The sequence below is a fragment of the Pezoporus flaviventris genome, unplaced genomic scaffold, assembly GCF_033815535.1.
Source record: "Pezoporus flaviventris isolate CSIRO_AGI_PZ_B2104156 unplaced genomic scaffold, CSIRO_AGI_Pfla_v1 ptg000021l, whole genome shotgun sequence".
Classification (NCBI taxonomy): domain Eukaryota; kingdom Metazoa; phylum Chordata; class Aves; order Psittaciformes; family Psittacidae; genus Pezoporus; species Pezoporus flaviventris.
In genome coordinates, this window is record NW_026892569.1 from 4,405,001 (window position 1) to 4,420,707 (window position 15,707).

Consider the following 15,707-nt stretch of genomic DNA (forward strand, 5'->3'; position numbering starts at 1 on the left):
AATGAGCATAAAAATCTCAGCTGTTGATGAAGACCTGCTGGATAACATTCAGATTGCTTATTCATCCTGGTAACTACTTTCTTCCTTTTTGTTTCTCCATTTCACTTAATGATTTTCTGTGTATTGTTACAGACATCTCAACAGTGAGCATGCGCTGGATGATAGAAGTACAGCCCAATGTAGAGTACAAATGCAGGTTGTACAGCAGTTAGAGCTACAGGTAAAATAAAATTTATTTTAATATTACCTCAGTATTAATCAAATCCAATTCTCGACAGCAATAAAAAATGAGTTCTGCTTTTCCCCCTATGATTGAAAACCAGCTTTCAAAACCTCCTTGTAGTAGTTTTAAAAACCCTCAACAGAAACTGCAGCTTCATTTCCTCTTTTCTAAACCGTAACTTGAAAAGAAATAGGAAACTTAAACAGGCTGACTGATTGGAAATCCATCAGTATGTATCTAATGCTATTTATACTCACCCAGGGGGGTGGAGGGAGGCGAGCGGAATGTGGTCCCCTTCATTTAGAGTTGTTGATACACGGGGGAAATGGTTGATGTTTATTTCAAAACGCTGCATGACCTGGCTTGTTTGGTGGTCTCTCATATACTAATACTCTCCATGTATTATTATTACTACTGTTTTTTTTTTCTTTTGCCATTTGTAGCAAATAATTTTTTTTTTTAAATGCCAAAAGGGGGATAAATGAGAATGTACTCAATGTGATGCAAAGGTATAACCTGTTTGTGTAACTGCCTTTCCAAATGTTTTTGAGTCCTTTCTGTCTCCCCGCACCTCGCTGCTCTGGCTGGGCAGCTTTGACAGTGTGTCTGTGTGTAGGCAAGAGGTTAACAAAGAAGGAGAAATTAAAACAATGTTGTACATTATATAGTTACCAGCTATTGAAAAACCTATTTTGTATGCAAGACAGCAGCGTAGAGATATATGGAAAGCCTTGGGCTAAGTACAGAAGATAATTACATTTGGAATTTTACTGAGTTAAGTCATTTATAGCTTCAAATAGTTGGAGAGAAAAATCAGCAAAACCACACTTAAACTTCTTGTTGTTACTTTTCCAGATAAGCATTTAAAAAAATGCCTTTTATCTTCTTATCTTACAAATTACCCTTTTTCTTTCATAGATATTTCTTAAATTTTACTTTCAGGAACACGCTGGTCATGACACTCTTTCACTATTAGCTGAAGCAATATAAACTATTTTAATACAAGTTTTATAAAAATCAAACTACCAGTCATAAAATATCAGAGTCTTGCAGAAAATGTTATGAGAAAGGGTCTGTTATTTTAACAAGTTTCTCGGGAATTAGGGAGAAAAAATCTGCAGTCTTCCTGGTAAACTGAGATATGAGATAATCTTTTACCAAGATGCAGTAATGTTCAGGCTGAAGGTAAATCTAGATTTTCCAGTTACAGTCAATTTGAAAAGCATTAATCCTTCTCTCCTGCAGTCGCTGGGAATCGCTGTGCCTGGAACTACAGGATTATGGCCTGTGTTAACAGTTGGGCAGGACAGAGATGATACTTGGTTGTCACCAATCCATAAGCTCTTGACAAAATTTGGGAAAGATTTACCAGTGGTGCATTCTACTGATTGTCAAAAGTGACTAATAGTTACAGCTTTCCACCCATTTAGTGCTAGGGAATACCTCAGCTTAGAGCCACTGCATGGGATGGCAGTATAAGGGCCCCAGGACAAGAACATAATTTCAAAGTGGTGGAAGAGCCAGAGAGTTCTGGATTTGTTTTTAACAATCATACTAGCACAGTAAACAGGATGAACTGGAGGATTAATTTAGACAGGGATGTTGGTAACAGAGTGAAACCATCCATGCATTGGCCAGCAAGGTTAGGTACAGGAGGAGAGGAGGAAGGTGATCCTGCTTCTGAAATGTGCCTGTAACTCCTCTCTTCTCCCTTTTCTTTTTATCCTGTGTATCGGTCCTCTGATACTTTGAAAAGAAAAGGAAAAATAATCTGCCTAAATATGCACGAGGATTTGGCTTCCAGTACCTAGTTTGTCTGGCTGTGACCTGATTTTGCTCAGAACCATCATAAAGCAGAAGGCTGGCCCAACAGCAGGGCTTTTAGTGATGTGATCTGCAGCACTCAACATGTTGTAGCAGGAGCAGCTGGACTAAGACCATTGACCTGATACTCCTGCAATGGAGCAGTTACCAGTGGGGTGGTGACAAGCCCTCTGACCAGCTGTTTGAGTTTGGTGAGCTAGATAGAAGAGGGACCCATAGCCTTTCCCATTTGACACATGGTACTGAGCACTGATAAGAAGCTTTGCCTTCTAGTGGAGCTGTGAAGTATCCCATGCTGTTCAGGGTCCAGCATCATGACAAGGTCTGGGTGCTGCACCATTTCGTGCACAGCTCCCTCAAGACAGGAGTAGAATTTATGACATTCCTTCCACCTGAGAGATGCATTTAAGGTTTTGAGTGTCGTGGACCCAAATGCAAGCCTTTCTTTTCTTTATGCTCTTATTTGTTTTATACACAATAGTTTTAGCAGTGCCATTGACTTAGATAAGTGCAGTATCTTTTAAAGAAAGTAATTTTTACATCAACTTTTTTGGAAAAAGACAAAACAAACAAAAACCCAGAAAACAAAACAGGTCAGATCTGGTTTGTGTTTGGTTGCAAATGCCTCTTTGCAGAAGTATCTCAAAGCTTTGGGCTCAGCACTTCCATCACAAACATACTTAAAATATCACAGACAAGGTAGAGATCTTCTCATATTTCACTTTGTTTAAACCATCTTGACATGATCATTTGTTGTCTTTATAAATAGTGAGAATTGGGCTGCTGGGTAAAACACAAACACAGGAACATATCCCTATCCTTAGCTAGTTCTTAGCAGCACCACCTTTGAGTGAAAAAACATCCCAGAACGGCAACAAAGCTATGCTAAGTTTTAAAAAGTATCTCCTCATGGGAGAAAATGAAGACAGCTGGCCATTTTCAGTGTGTGAAAACACTCTTTGGGCCTGTTTTCCACTGACACTCTTGAAGTGGATCCTAAACCTTTCTAGTGCACAGCCCAACTAGGCACATAATGGAAGGAAAGAAGCTGTGTCTTGGTTGTCTCTTGCATTGTCCATGACCGGCTTCCTTCTCCTTTGTCCTTGGTATGTCCAGAATCCTGCTGCTGAAGTGATCTCTGTTCTCGTTGTTCTGGCCATGTTGCTCCTGTTGAATGCCCCTCACTGGGTTTCTGTTTTCACATTCCTGGTCCTCGCTGTTGTTTTCTTTCTTCCTGTGTTATTTCTCCATCATCTGTGCCTAATGCCTTCCCCTCTTGCTCCTTGGTTATCAGACTCCTGCCCCCTTACCTTGAGTTGCTTCTGGCCTGTGCTTTCTCTGCCTTCCCATTTCTACCTGTGTAGGTTTAGGATTTAACCTCTCTGGGGCAAGGCGTGTGTCCTGGTGTCCAAGTTTTCAAAGCATGTACCTTTCTCTGGATGTGTTTCCTGTTGAACCACAGTCAGGCATCTGCATCATGGTTGTACCCCACAGAGGTCAGGGAAACCTCCCAAAATCAGGCGTATAATCAAGAACTGGGTGGCCAGCTGAAAACTCCCACCATGCAGAGCTTTCCAAATGGATATAGGAAGAAACAATGAGGCTGCAGATGGGACTGTGTTCTAGTCTTCAGACCCCTTCTACAGAGCAGATCCTTACATATACGGCAGCATAGTCCTTGCCCAAGAACACTATCAGTAGATAAAGAGCATTTGCATGCGTGTATACCATTTCTGGAGTGTCTGGACTCCAGTGAGAGCCACCAGTGAGAATTTGCTCCCATCGGTGACCACACAAGACCTCATGGCTTCTTTTGTATGACCCCATTGACCTGAGGGGGCTACTAGTGACATTCTAGTTTTGTATCACTACTGCTTCTTGACCTAAGGGAAAAACAGTTTAAAGAAATTCTTCAGATTTTTTTACTTCTCTTCAGTGCTTTGAAACTGAGAGACCTCTATTTTTCATAATTTAAACTCCTGCCTAACTGGGTGAGTGTTTGAATTCCTAGACTATGACAAAATGCTAGCATGTGTCTGCCTGAAATGTCGAGAGGATCTTTAATAACCTCTGTCCACCAGAAACGGCGTTAAAAGCCTTGCTAAGATGATGAGTGAAAACACTGTGAACAAGGACCCCGGCCGCTCAGAGGGAGGTGCACCGCTCTGTTTGGCTGCAGGGGCCCGGAGGAAGCACGGCAGGGTGTGCCCAGGGCTGCCCGGGTGCCTTCCCTCCTGCCGCCGCACTGGTGCAGGCAGGAAGCTTTCAGGTGCCTGCCTTCTATTTATTTTGGCTAGAAGATGTTGTTCTTCTGCAGTAGCCTGCAGACCAGAATTTAATGCACAGATGACCCCGCCAAGCAGCCCGGTGCGCCCAGCAACTGCTACAGATGAGACATTGCACAACAGAGCTGTAGTGAGAGCACAGCTATTTCTTGGGTTTAATTTGTTTTGTGTGAAGCACGGCAGCTGAGGGGTGAGACCTCTCCTTTCTCTGAAGAGGTCCTCAGAGGACTCTCAGAGGGAGAAGTTTCTGCTGCAGTGCTATGAAAAGAGCCCGTCGCTGCTCTTTGGCTCTTCTGTGAAGTCCGGCACAGATCTGGTGATGAGATTGCAGATGTGCTGTGAGTGTCAGGTTCTCTCTCTTGCCATTGAGGGTTTTGACCAAGAAAAGAGCAGCTGTTAGAAAAGCCCAGTGATTTTGCTTTTACACTTCCAGAGCACACAGTGGTCACACCATTTTTTCCTGTATTTAATTCCTGTCTTGGAAACCCATGTGCCAAGTTTTATCCTATCACAGCACCTTTCTGGCACAGTCAGAAGCCCCTCGCCTTGCAAACAGCAACACAACCTTGACCATAATGGGGATTTATGACCAAGTCTCCTTTTATATACACTTAGCCCAACTTTATTGTTGCAAACAGATGATGGTGATAAGGTGGGCAGGTTGTTTAAAGTGTTGCTGGAATGTGAACACAGTTCTCCTCTTGGCGCTGGGAATCTGGCTTGTCTAAAGCAAAAAGTCTGCAAAAGTTGTCATTTGTGAGAACCTGGTCCAAGTCCTGCTGGAAACAGGAGCTTTTACATTGGGCATATAGGTTAATAACACCCCTTTTTTCATTAGTATTATTTCTTAATATTTTTCCACCATATTTTTTTTTAAAGCAGCTGGAAAAAGTCCTGTTGCACATACAAAAAAATGGTTCCCCAAAATAATGAAATTTAGTGTCTGTCCTGTGCATTGAAATGCATTGGGATGCCTTCTTGGCTAAGGATGTGTATGGTGTGATCCCAAGGCAGCAGCTGTGGCCTGGTTCAAATCTTAACCTTAAAGTAAAACAGACATCCAGAGCAGGAGCTTTGCCGTAGCTCTTGGGCATGATGTGACCCATGAGGAAGAGTGAAAGTATTGGTCCTGTGGCTTTGGGTGCCTTGAGACGAGTGCTCTGAGGCGGTTTCTGTACGCTGTTAGCCCTTCCCATCCTGCCGCCTGCAGCTGTATGCCAAAGGGATGCTGGCAACCCACCCTGCTGCTCCTGCCCATGCTCAGGGTGCCGCTGCTCAGATTCCCAGGCTGGCTGCCCTGGGTGACCCACTGAGGGGCTGTGCCACCTTCTCAAGTAAAAGCAAGATGCTTTCAAGAGCTGAGGCTGCCTGCCATGCCCCATGGAGGTGCCTCATGTGGTTTAACCACTGCTGTCTCTGCATTTGCTGCACATGCCACAAGGCCTGTAGGTGCTGTAAAAGCCATGCTCCATTTGTGCCACTTATTTTCTGGTCTGAAAGGAGGCAGAGGCATCTCAGAGCTGCTGCCTCGCTTGCTTTTCGCCGTGCCTCCTGAGCTGGAGTGGGGCTGGTTAATAAACATGATTCACTGTTGTCTTTTAGCTGTCAGGGCTAGAGTGAAGCTCTTGGTGCCAGCAGGTCTAGCTCTTCTCACTCGAGGGCTAATGCATTTTGCTTTAGGAAATAGTGACACCCAGCACCATGCTTTAGCTTTACCTCACGAATAGACCATATACAATTTCAAAACTACTCAGCAATAAAACTCTTCTGTCTCATGCCTTGGTGCCAGCTGTTTAATTAGGAATAAGCAGAGACTGGGTTTTATTTGTGTGAATAACAGAGGATATTTCTTCCCCCCCCCCCTTTCAGCTTGCAAAAGATAAAGAGCGCCTGCAAGCCATGATGACACACCTGCATGTGAAGTCAACTGAACCAAAAGCCACCCCTCAGCCCGTAAGTACCGAACTGTGCCAAAAGCAAATAAAATCTCACAGCAAACCTCTCTTTCCTGTTCCCCACTGGGGCACATGATGCAAAGCGTGGACCGCTTCAGAGCTGGCCATGGTGATGAGATGCAAAGTGCTGCTTTGCAGAAGGCACTGCCATGGGCACCTGGGTTTCCTCATCCCCTTCTCTTCAGGGAGTTTGAAAGTTGTTTTGCTTTAAAGCTGATGCATTGAGCTTTTTTTCTGGCCTTACGTAGTAGCCTGTAAGTTGCTTTGCATCAGTCCAACTTGTATGAAATCTTAGGAAGTGTTAGGAAGGAGATGTAATTAAATTATATGTAGTATATTTATTCTGCTTTCTCCCTGTCTGACAGACATTTACAGTAGAAGAGACTCTAGCTGCATGTTTTGATGTTAATCGCGGTTAACCAGTATCAAGTTTTATACTGTTGAAACTGAGACAAGAAACCTTCTCTGCCCCAGATTGCCCTTTAAAAAAGAGGCTGCAGGGGAAGCAAGTAGCTCTGCAGCCCAAGAAAACTCTTGGGTAGCCCCAAACACAGACAGACCCACCATCTCATTTCCTGACCAAAATGACTCTTCTTCAGCTGTTGTTTTCTCCCAACCTCTTAATGCTGAAAATGTTTCTCAGAACTTCCAACGATTATTCGAAATGGAGAGAGTGCTTTGCTTCCTGATTTTAAGATTTGTAAGATTTAAAGGTACACTGGCTTTATTTGATTTTGCTTTGAGTCATTGTGTGAAAATTAATTGAGCGTTGACAATCTATAGTTAGTACTAGCAATTTTAATCAATATGCAATGATGCAGCATAATGACAAAGTATTGGTTTATCTGTTTTGACTGATTTTTTTTCTATAAATAAAGCAAACACACACCCATATATGTGTGATTTATGGTGATGGAAATAAAAAGGAGTCAGACTATTAACCCAGCAAATATGGTAGCCTGCCAAGATGCAGTTGGTAGACAAAATTAATGTCTGAAACAGAACACATTACAGAGATAGAGAACATAAAATCATTAAACACTTCGCGCACACATTTTTACTAGAAAAGGATTTCTCAGTTTCCATGTAGTTGGAAATAAATGGCTGCAGAAGTGCATAGGGAGGCTACTAGACAGAAAATTGCAGGCTATTCAGCAGCACTGGAGCACATGTCAAAGTCAACCGGAAATTTCGGTGCCTTCTTGGAGAGAGTTGAGTGGTAGGTATAAACCCTTCCATTTAAGCTGTTGAGATACCTAAAATTGCCTGATCTGGTGGATACCAGCCCTCTAGAGTAGAACTACTTACAGTGTCTATAAAAATAGCATTCTTCTAGTTCCTCGCATCCATCTCAGCCTGAATGCAAATGCTTCAGTGCATTGTTGGCAAAGTATGTAGACCCAACAGAATGGGGAGGAGGTTTGGTTTCTATAGCTCTTACTGGATTAAAAATTAAAACAGCGGAATAATCTGGAAGTCTCAGAGCACTCTGCCTTGAGGCCTTTCATAACAGCGGTGCCCCTCAGGAGGAAGGATTAAAAACTAAAGGGAGGAAATCATAGGGAGGCGAGCAGCATTTGGCAAAGCAGCTCATGATCGATGCTCGGCCGCGGAGGGCAGGGAGCTTTCGCGGGTGTTGTAGGCTATGGAGATACCAGGCGGTGTCGCCAGGAAGATTGCTGTTAACAGCTAATAAACAGGGAAAAGCAGTGGGGAAAAAAAAGTGAACGCAGGGGGAAAAGGGCTGTCTTGATTAGTATTAAAAATGTTTTACATTCTGGAAAATTATAGCTTTGTTGGGGACCTCCTACTAAATTTATTTTTAACTGCTCTATTGAAAATTCTGTACCACTAGTCAACATTATCTCTCAGTTGCTCAGCACAGTGTTTCTTTATTAAAAGAAATAGGCATGAATATTTTTGACTGAAAAATTAATAGCTTTTGAATTCATACACAGCAGGTTTTCTTTTGCAAAGAAGTCCAATATCGCTGCACAGCACTTCTATAACCATTTATTTAGAGTCCAAGTCAAACCTTTGACAGCTAGAGCAGTGTTACAAGCCAACATAAAGAACTCCAAGATGTAAACCAACAATAGGCAGTCTGTGTGAGGTTTGCCATTGTCAAATACATAGATTGTTTGGATTAGTTTATGTAAATGTACTGTTGTATTACCCTTTGGAAAAAAAAAGATCACATTTGTGTATGAAAAGTGGTTTCGTTCACAGGCAGCATTATAAATTCCTTATCCTTTAACTTACATGTTAGAAGTAAAAATTGGTGCCTGACAGGCCTATATTGTGTGGCACTCTGTTGTTGGATTGAAACTGCCTTCTTTTCATTTATTGAAATATAGAAAAATTTATTATAGATACCATCTGATAAATCAGAAATTATTAAAATATGTATAGGTGAAGCATTTGAAAATTAATTATAAAATGTAGAAGTATAGTGTTTTGCATAAATTGTGCTTTCCTAGTGAAAAAAATACACAGGCATTGCATAGGCTGTGCTAGACCCTAGTCCTTTTAACTCAGTGGGATAGGACTTTGGTAAAAAAGATCTGATGACCATTATTGCAGTGCAAAGTATTCTTTACATCCAGTAATTAATTTTTTTCTGCCAACATAACTAATGCAAGGTGTACATTAGAATTAATATATTACAGTACATCAGTGATTTTAAAGGAAAGAGCGGATGCAAATCCAAACATAGCAGTGAATCGGGATTTAAAATTACAGCCTTTTTGTGACTGAGGAAATGTTTTTACTCTGCTTAAAGGATCTTAATGCTTGTTTTTAAACTGTTTTGTTGCTGGCAGGTAAAATTGGTGACTGAGTGTCCATGTTAACCTCATGCTGTTTGTAATCCACACTGACCATTAGTTGTCTTTGCCTTTTGGGCTTCAGGCAGTAGATGAGCAGCTGGGTTTAGACCAGGTAGATCACAACCTGGTCCTTAATGGTTGTGCATCAATTCAGAACTTGCCCAGCTTCAGAGCAGGGGTTGCGTGTACCAGGATAGCTGTGCCCTTCCATCCCATTTGGGTGGCTTCTAGCTCCTTCCAGTAATTTTAACCTTGGGAAGGGTGATGGAGTGGTCCATGCATTTCACTACACCAGTCCACCAAAACATCTCTTCAATAGAACTCTTTAGTCCTGTTAAAGCCGATGAGATTTTATCGTGTTCTTACATAGTGTAGTGGTGGATGGCCTAAACCGCTGCGAGCTAGGGTGGAGGTGATGTCTGGTGTACCGCAAAGGGCAGCAATTCCCTGTTTCTGAGGAGCTGCTGGGAAGGGAGAGCACATCAGGAGCTGCAGTGCTCAGGGCCACATTCAAAAGTGTCCAGCTTTATAATTAAAGTACCCAGTGGTGCAGCACTTTAAAAGAAAGTGGAAGTATCTCACAACTCGGAACAGGCAAATTTGTTCCCAGTTACTGCTACAAGTGTTGTTTTGGTGGTACTAAAGGGCCTGAATATAGCAAGAACAAAGTTCTCTGTGCAGCAGTAGGCTGTGACATTTTTTGTATGGTGATCTTCTTTTTTTCAAGGTAAAACCCAAAAAAACCCTACCAAAACCACAACACAAAAGCCAGATTGATTTCTTAAGAATTGTCATTCTGGTTTTGCTATTAAGATGCCTTCCCCTACATGCTGTTTTCATTGGTGTTAGAGATCAGCGTAATAGGTTGAAATGGAAATGTGCTTTCTTTTGGGGGATTAACATATGTTGAAGTTCATAGGAAGGGAGGGAAAAGGAAAAAGCATCAAGCAACAAGTAATTCTGCATAGTGGGTGCTATAGCCGTCTTTAAAAATAGACAGAAAACTGTGAGAGAAACTTTTGGCACTTTAAATAAGATGCACTGTTAAATATCCCTTCTATGTATTTTTTTACCCTAACCATAGCAGTTATGATTGTTTTGAAATACTGTTTTTAGCAACTGTAATAACAAAGCATTAAAAAAAAAAGTCTTTTAACTGTTGAGGTAATGACTGAGCATTTTAGCTGCTGCAGCCGGACTTTATAGTTTGAAAAAATAACGATACGCAGCAATAAAGAGAGATTCTCAAGCACAACAAAAGCTGTTTTTATATACTGGTTTTCATTAAGTCTCACTCCTCAGCTTTGGTTTCCTTAGTATTCCTGCCAATAACAACACCTGCTAAGTGATTGCTGCCTGCCAGGCTCCTCATCTAATACACTAATGTGTCCAGGCTGAAATGGGAGAGGAAGACACAGCATTTAACACAGTTTCAGGCCCAGTGTTAGCTTTCTCTCCCACCCTGGGTGTCAAGAAAAGGAATCTCTACTTTGGAGTGTTTCAGGCCCAGGAAATCAGTACGGATAAATCCTCAGTCCCAGCTGGGACCAGAGCAGCAGCATCTATTGCAGAAGAGTCACTGACCTGCAGCAGTGGGTATGGCCCCACCATCACATTTAGAAACATATATATGTATATGTACACATATATATATGTATACATATATATATGTACACACACATGTATACATACACATAAATCTTTTTTTTTTTTTTTCTTCTAAAAAGAGATTTAGGAGCTTTTTCATGTCCAGCCACCATTGTCATGCAAAATGTTTACACAAAAAGAAATCAGACAGCCTTAGTGGGAGAGCCACTTAACTGGAAATCTGTTTTACAGGGTGAAGGAGAAAGTTACCTCTCTGCCTTCTTTATATCTAAAGAAAATAAAGATACTCCGTCTTCACCTTTAATAGGAGGACATGCCTATTTCTGAAAAGAGTTAATAATAAAATCCTAAGCAGGATATTGAACGCTAAAACAGCTACAGTATTTGTGATTAAGTTAAAACAGTATGAGGAAATGTTCTCAAAACTCAGAACTGAACAAAGCACCCAATGAGGTTCAGTGACTGAATGTGCAGAATTTTGGGACCTAAAACTGTTGTGGGCTTTGGTGGTTTTCCTGTTGGTGTTTTTTTATTTCTTGGTGTTTGGGGGTTTTTGGCTCATGTGATCGCTTGCTTTTTTTTTCCATTAAAGGCTGGAGGAAATCCTCCCCCATCCCCAGTACAAACATTACGAAATCATTTAACCCTTTGGTGCAGGGGCTGTACTCTCCACTGTACTTGGAGGGTGCCCCATGTTGTGCCTTACTGCAGTACAAGAGTTCCTGCTCGTTGGGGTGCTCACTCCGTGACTTCGGCTCCTTTCCCCTCTGCCAGCAATGCTACCTCCTCCAAAAATTGCGGTATGTGGGAAACAGGCTGCGCACAAAATACCAACACGATCAACTTTTCTAATCATAGTAGCTTGTTTTTAAATAGAAAATGCAAACAGGGAGAAACTGTGTCAAGTTTCCATCAGGAAAAGAAACCCTCCCAGCCCGGTCCCTCCCTGATCTTTGCCCTGCACAATCACCCATGGCTGCGTTCACGTTTCTAATTGATGCCAATATTAAGATTTAATAGTTTACCATTCGGATTAATAATTCAAGATGGCAACAAAACCAACACCATTCATAATTTGTTATTCTGCTCTAATTCACAACCGATTTTTCAGCCTTTGCGCTATAGATGCAACAAAGGAAGCAGCTGCGAAAGTCTGCGGGAGGAGCGCAGCCCTCTCCTCCCTTACCCTATCTCATGTTTTGGTAACAGCACAGGCAGGGATGGACCCCGGCTGGAAGAGGAGAGTGTCATCAAATAAAACACAGAAAAAGGAAGAACTTCACTAGCGATCGACAAGGTCGTGTTTCATTAACTTGTTGGTTCAGGCTTGCAAATGGTTGTCGGAGGTGAAACGCAGCAGACTCTGTGCGTTCCAGCTTTTTGTTCTCTCCTTCCTCACAGACTGCAGTCATGTTTAATTTGGAAACTGGGCTCCTTTGGCAAATTAGCAATTAGAACAATTTTGTGGGAATATGTATATGTGTCATTAGGTTTCCTGCAAATTAATAGCAAGAGCAGAGGTCAGGCAGAAATTTTCCACTTGACTGCAGCTCCTCTGTTGAGATTTGGCACTTTGTTTTGGAACGGCCACAGCTGCTCAAAGCCACAGTCTTCCTTTAGGAACTGTCTTTTAATTAGTTTACCTCATAGCCATTATTACAAATATTACTGCCTCCCCTCCTTGAAATAAAATTACTGTTTCTACAAAATATTCCAGTGACATCTTGCACCACTGCACATTGATGGTGGGGTCACTTGGATGCAGCGTTTAATCATTAGATCACCTCTATAAGCATCTCCTAATTAGAGTCCTTACAATACAATTTTATCTGGTAATTAGCTGAGATTGGCTGCTTCCTCTGTAGCTTATTAGTGGCAGCCCAGCAGTGGGTGTGAATCACGGTGTCATTTGTCAAGCCTGTTAAAGCCCCCCCTCCTTTGCTCGTCCTCTTCTGTGTTTATTCCTACTTGCTACCTATGCTGAAAAGCCTTAAGAAATTTAACTCAATTCAGATTCTTTAAGCAGGGAACGGTGACCTTTGTGGATCTTTTCTCGCAGTTCCCTAGTAGAAACAGATTAAATGTTAAGTTTTTGCACACTAAAAAAGGAAGGGGACTCTTTTGAAATGGAGTAGTTGGAGCCGTAATGATGAAGCACGAGCAGTGATCTTTGCAACAGGAGGGCCTGGCTGCCGAGCCTGCACTGGAGATGGGTTCTTAAAATTGATGCAGATTTGCTCACAGTTATTGGACTGTTAAAATGTCCATTTAGAAACTGAGATAAAATACAGTAGATTTAACTTCATGGTGAGACCTGTCAGTTGTACTGTAATTATCGTCACTGGTCCTTTTATCATATGTAATAGATGGATAACAGGGAGACATTACTATATACATGTCCCTAATCAGTGTCCTTAAATCATGCCAGTCAACAATCGGACCGGGCGGCATGTGGCGGCAGTGCTGGCCCCGCAGGGTCTGGGAAGGCATGCTTACCTCCACGCTGCCGATAGCGGTTCACGCTGGTGTGGGAGTCGCTGGGAAATCAATACCCATATTTCACCGCCTTTCACCATCCCTAGCTGGGTTCATGCTCTCCGGCTTTGCCCTGAAGTGTTAAGCGTTTCCCACTGGAAGGCGAAGCATTGGTTGTAAGCCCCTGCTCAGGGGTGGGGTGTTTGCAGGTCCTCTGCTCACCACCTTCTTTCTTTGGAGATGCTTATGCGCCATTGCAGCCATACAGCGCTGGGTGTTTGTGGCTGGGGCTTCCCTATGCTTGCTCCTTCTCAATCCAGGGGGAAAGAGCAGTCACAATTTGCCTGTTGCTCAGCTGTGCCCTTTCTGTGGGCAGTGGACTTTTTGTGTCAATATCCTTTCTGTAATATTAGAGCCTTTTATTTTACACTACCTTTGTTTTACACTACCTATTATTTTTATAAAGAAACGTTATTTGTGGCTATTAACTCATATGAGGGGTGCTAATAGGAGTTTTCTTATCTGCTTAGTTTCATGCGAGGAAAATTAATACAGTGCCTTATGGATAAACATGAGATATTTGGGGGCATAGCCGAGTACTGCGCCTTGCCTTCATCTGAAAAGGTTTCATGTCAGGCAAAAAGGAATTTTAATAACGAGCAAAAGTTGTAAAATATTTTCCCTTTAAATTCAGTAGGAATTCTGCTACTGACTTCAGTGGGGTCAGGATTTCACCAATATTACTCACAAAACTGCCTAAGAGAAGGAAATGTGGAAGTAGTCAAAGAGCCCTTTTCTCAGTCGTCTTTTCTGATGTTGTAGTTAAGGGATCAGACTGTTTGTTTAAAATACTTCAGCAGGAGTGACCTACTGAGATGGAGAATCATCTTTCAAAGGATGGTGTAGGGCAAAAAGAAAGGGTCAGGGAGGAATGTGGATGCTGGTTGTATAAATAGGGTTGTGTATTGAAAGCACTTGAGTTGGAGCTGGGTTTGATGCACAACCGTGGAGGCAGTTGTGTCTTACAGCCTGAGGTGGCAAACTGCCATTTATCCTGGGCTGGGCTTCATGCAGGTAATGGCGATACCTTCTGTCCTGGGAGGAAAAAGAAGAGTGGTGCCACTTCTGCAGGACTGAGTCCTTGCAGTATTTCATGCAGTGTGATTAATTAAATTATTCCAGTGTTAACCTACTCTGGGCTTTGCTTTTAAAATGGATGAACGGAGGGGAAGAAAGAAAAAGCCTAAATGCTGAACAGAGAGATGGAGTTTCTCCCTAGTACATCCCTAGGAAAGTCTTGCCTTTTATTTTAAGCCTGATGCCTTCAGTAAAATATCCAAGACGACTGATTAGAAGCTATGCATAATGACAGCATGGAAATAAGAGATGTGTGGGGTTTAGACTGTGAAACAATGGAACTAAAAGAAAATACTGAAGTTATTATGTGCTGTGTGAGATCTTGTTCTAAGGTTTAGATAAAAATTCACGATTTGGAGTTCCAGCAACGGGCTACATTATTCTTTCTTTAAATCTCTTCAGAAATGTATATATTTATTTCACTTTACTGGCTCCTGATGGAGATGTTACAACAGCACTTGGAGCTGAAGCAAGTACTCTTTGCTTCAAACTGAGGAAGACTCCGTTACCAAGAATTTTCTTTGCAGCCTTCCATTAGCCAGAAATGCCATTTGTAACGAAACCTTCGTCCTTCCCTTCACAGCTGAATCTGGTATCGAGTGTCACGCTTTCCAAGACTGCATCTGAGGCGTCTCCACAGAGCTTACCTCATACTCCCACCACCCCAACTGCGCCCATCACTCCTGTCACGCAGGGACCGTCGGTCATCACTACCACAAGCATGCACAATGTCGGACCCATCCGGAGGCGGTACTCGGATAAATACAATGTCCCCATTTCTTCAGGTAAAGTGGTTCTGATGGTGTGGCCCCTTTGGTGGGGCAGCTTGTGTTGCCTGAATCCCGGCAGCAGCAGGCTGTGATGATAACAGAACAACTGCTCTTATTTAGCAGATATTGCCCAGAACCAAGAATTTTATAAGAACGCAGAAGTTAGACCACCATTCACATATGCATCTTTAATTAGACAGGTAAGCTGAGCCAAACGTGCATTTGGATTAGGAAAAAACTATCTCCCTATATGTGCACATTCTGGATTAAATAGATTTTCAAACCTTTGGTATGTAAGCGTGCTCAAATGCTCAAACCTTTACTATAAGGGTTTTTAGAACTGCAATATATAACATAATTGCTTTTGATTAAGTATTACAATACGATGTGATTATTAGGAAATTCATTTCACACAACAGTGAAAATGAGCCTGTTTAAAGATGGCAAGTCAATTATCACAAGCTACAGTAATCTCTGATCCCTAGAATTAATCTGAGCTCTAAATAATTACTGAGCTTTAATCAGCTAGTGAAATGTTTTGCATTTCTCTTTGATTCTGCTTTATGAATGACTGATAAATTAATATTTCTGTAAGGAAACAG

At 42.0% G+C, this 15,707-nt stretch overlaps 1 protein-coding gene across 20 annotated transcripts in view; it reads left to right on the forward strand.

Moving 5' to 3' along the window:
- FOXP1 (forkhead box P1) overlaps window positions 1–15,707 on the forward strand; it is a 387,372-nt gene that overhangs the window by 349,929 nt on the left and 21,736 nt on the right. For 17 of the 20 annotated variants that reach the window (XM_061455731.1, XM_061455742.1, XM_061455743.1 and 14 more), the window contains 4 exons: window positions 133–220; window positions 6,202–6,285; window positions 14,919–15,120; window positions 15,226–15,305. In XM_061455731.1, the coding sequence (XP_061311715.1) occupies window positions 133–220; window positions 6,202–6,285; window positions 14,919–15,120; window positions 15,226–15,305 (454 nt within the window). The remainder of the gene's footprint in view (window positions 1–132; window positions 221–6,201; window positions 6,286–14,918; window positions 15,121–15,225; window positions 15,306–15,707) is intronic. The other 3 variants (XM_061455741.1, XM_061455747.1, XM_061455746.1) reach the window with 1 other exon arrangement.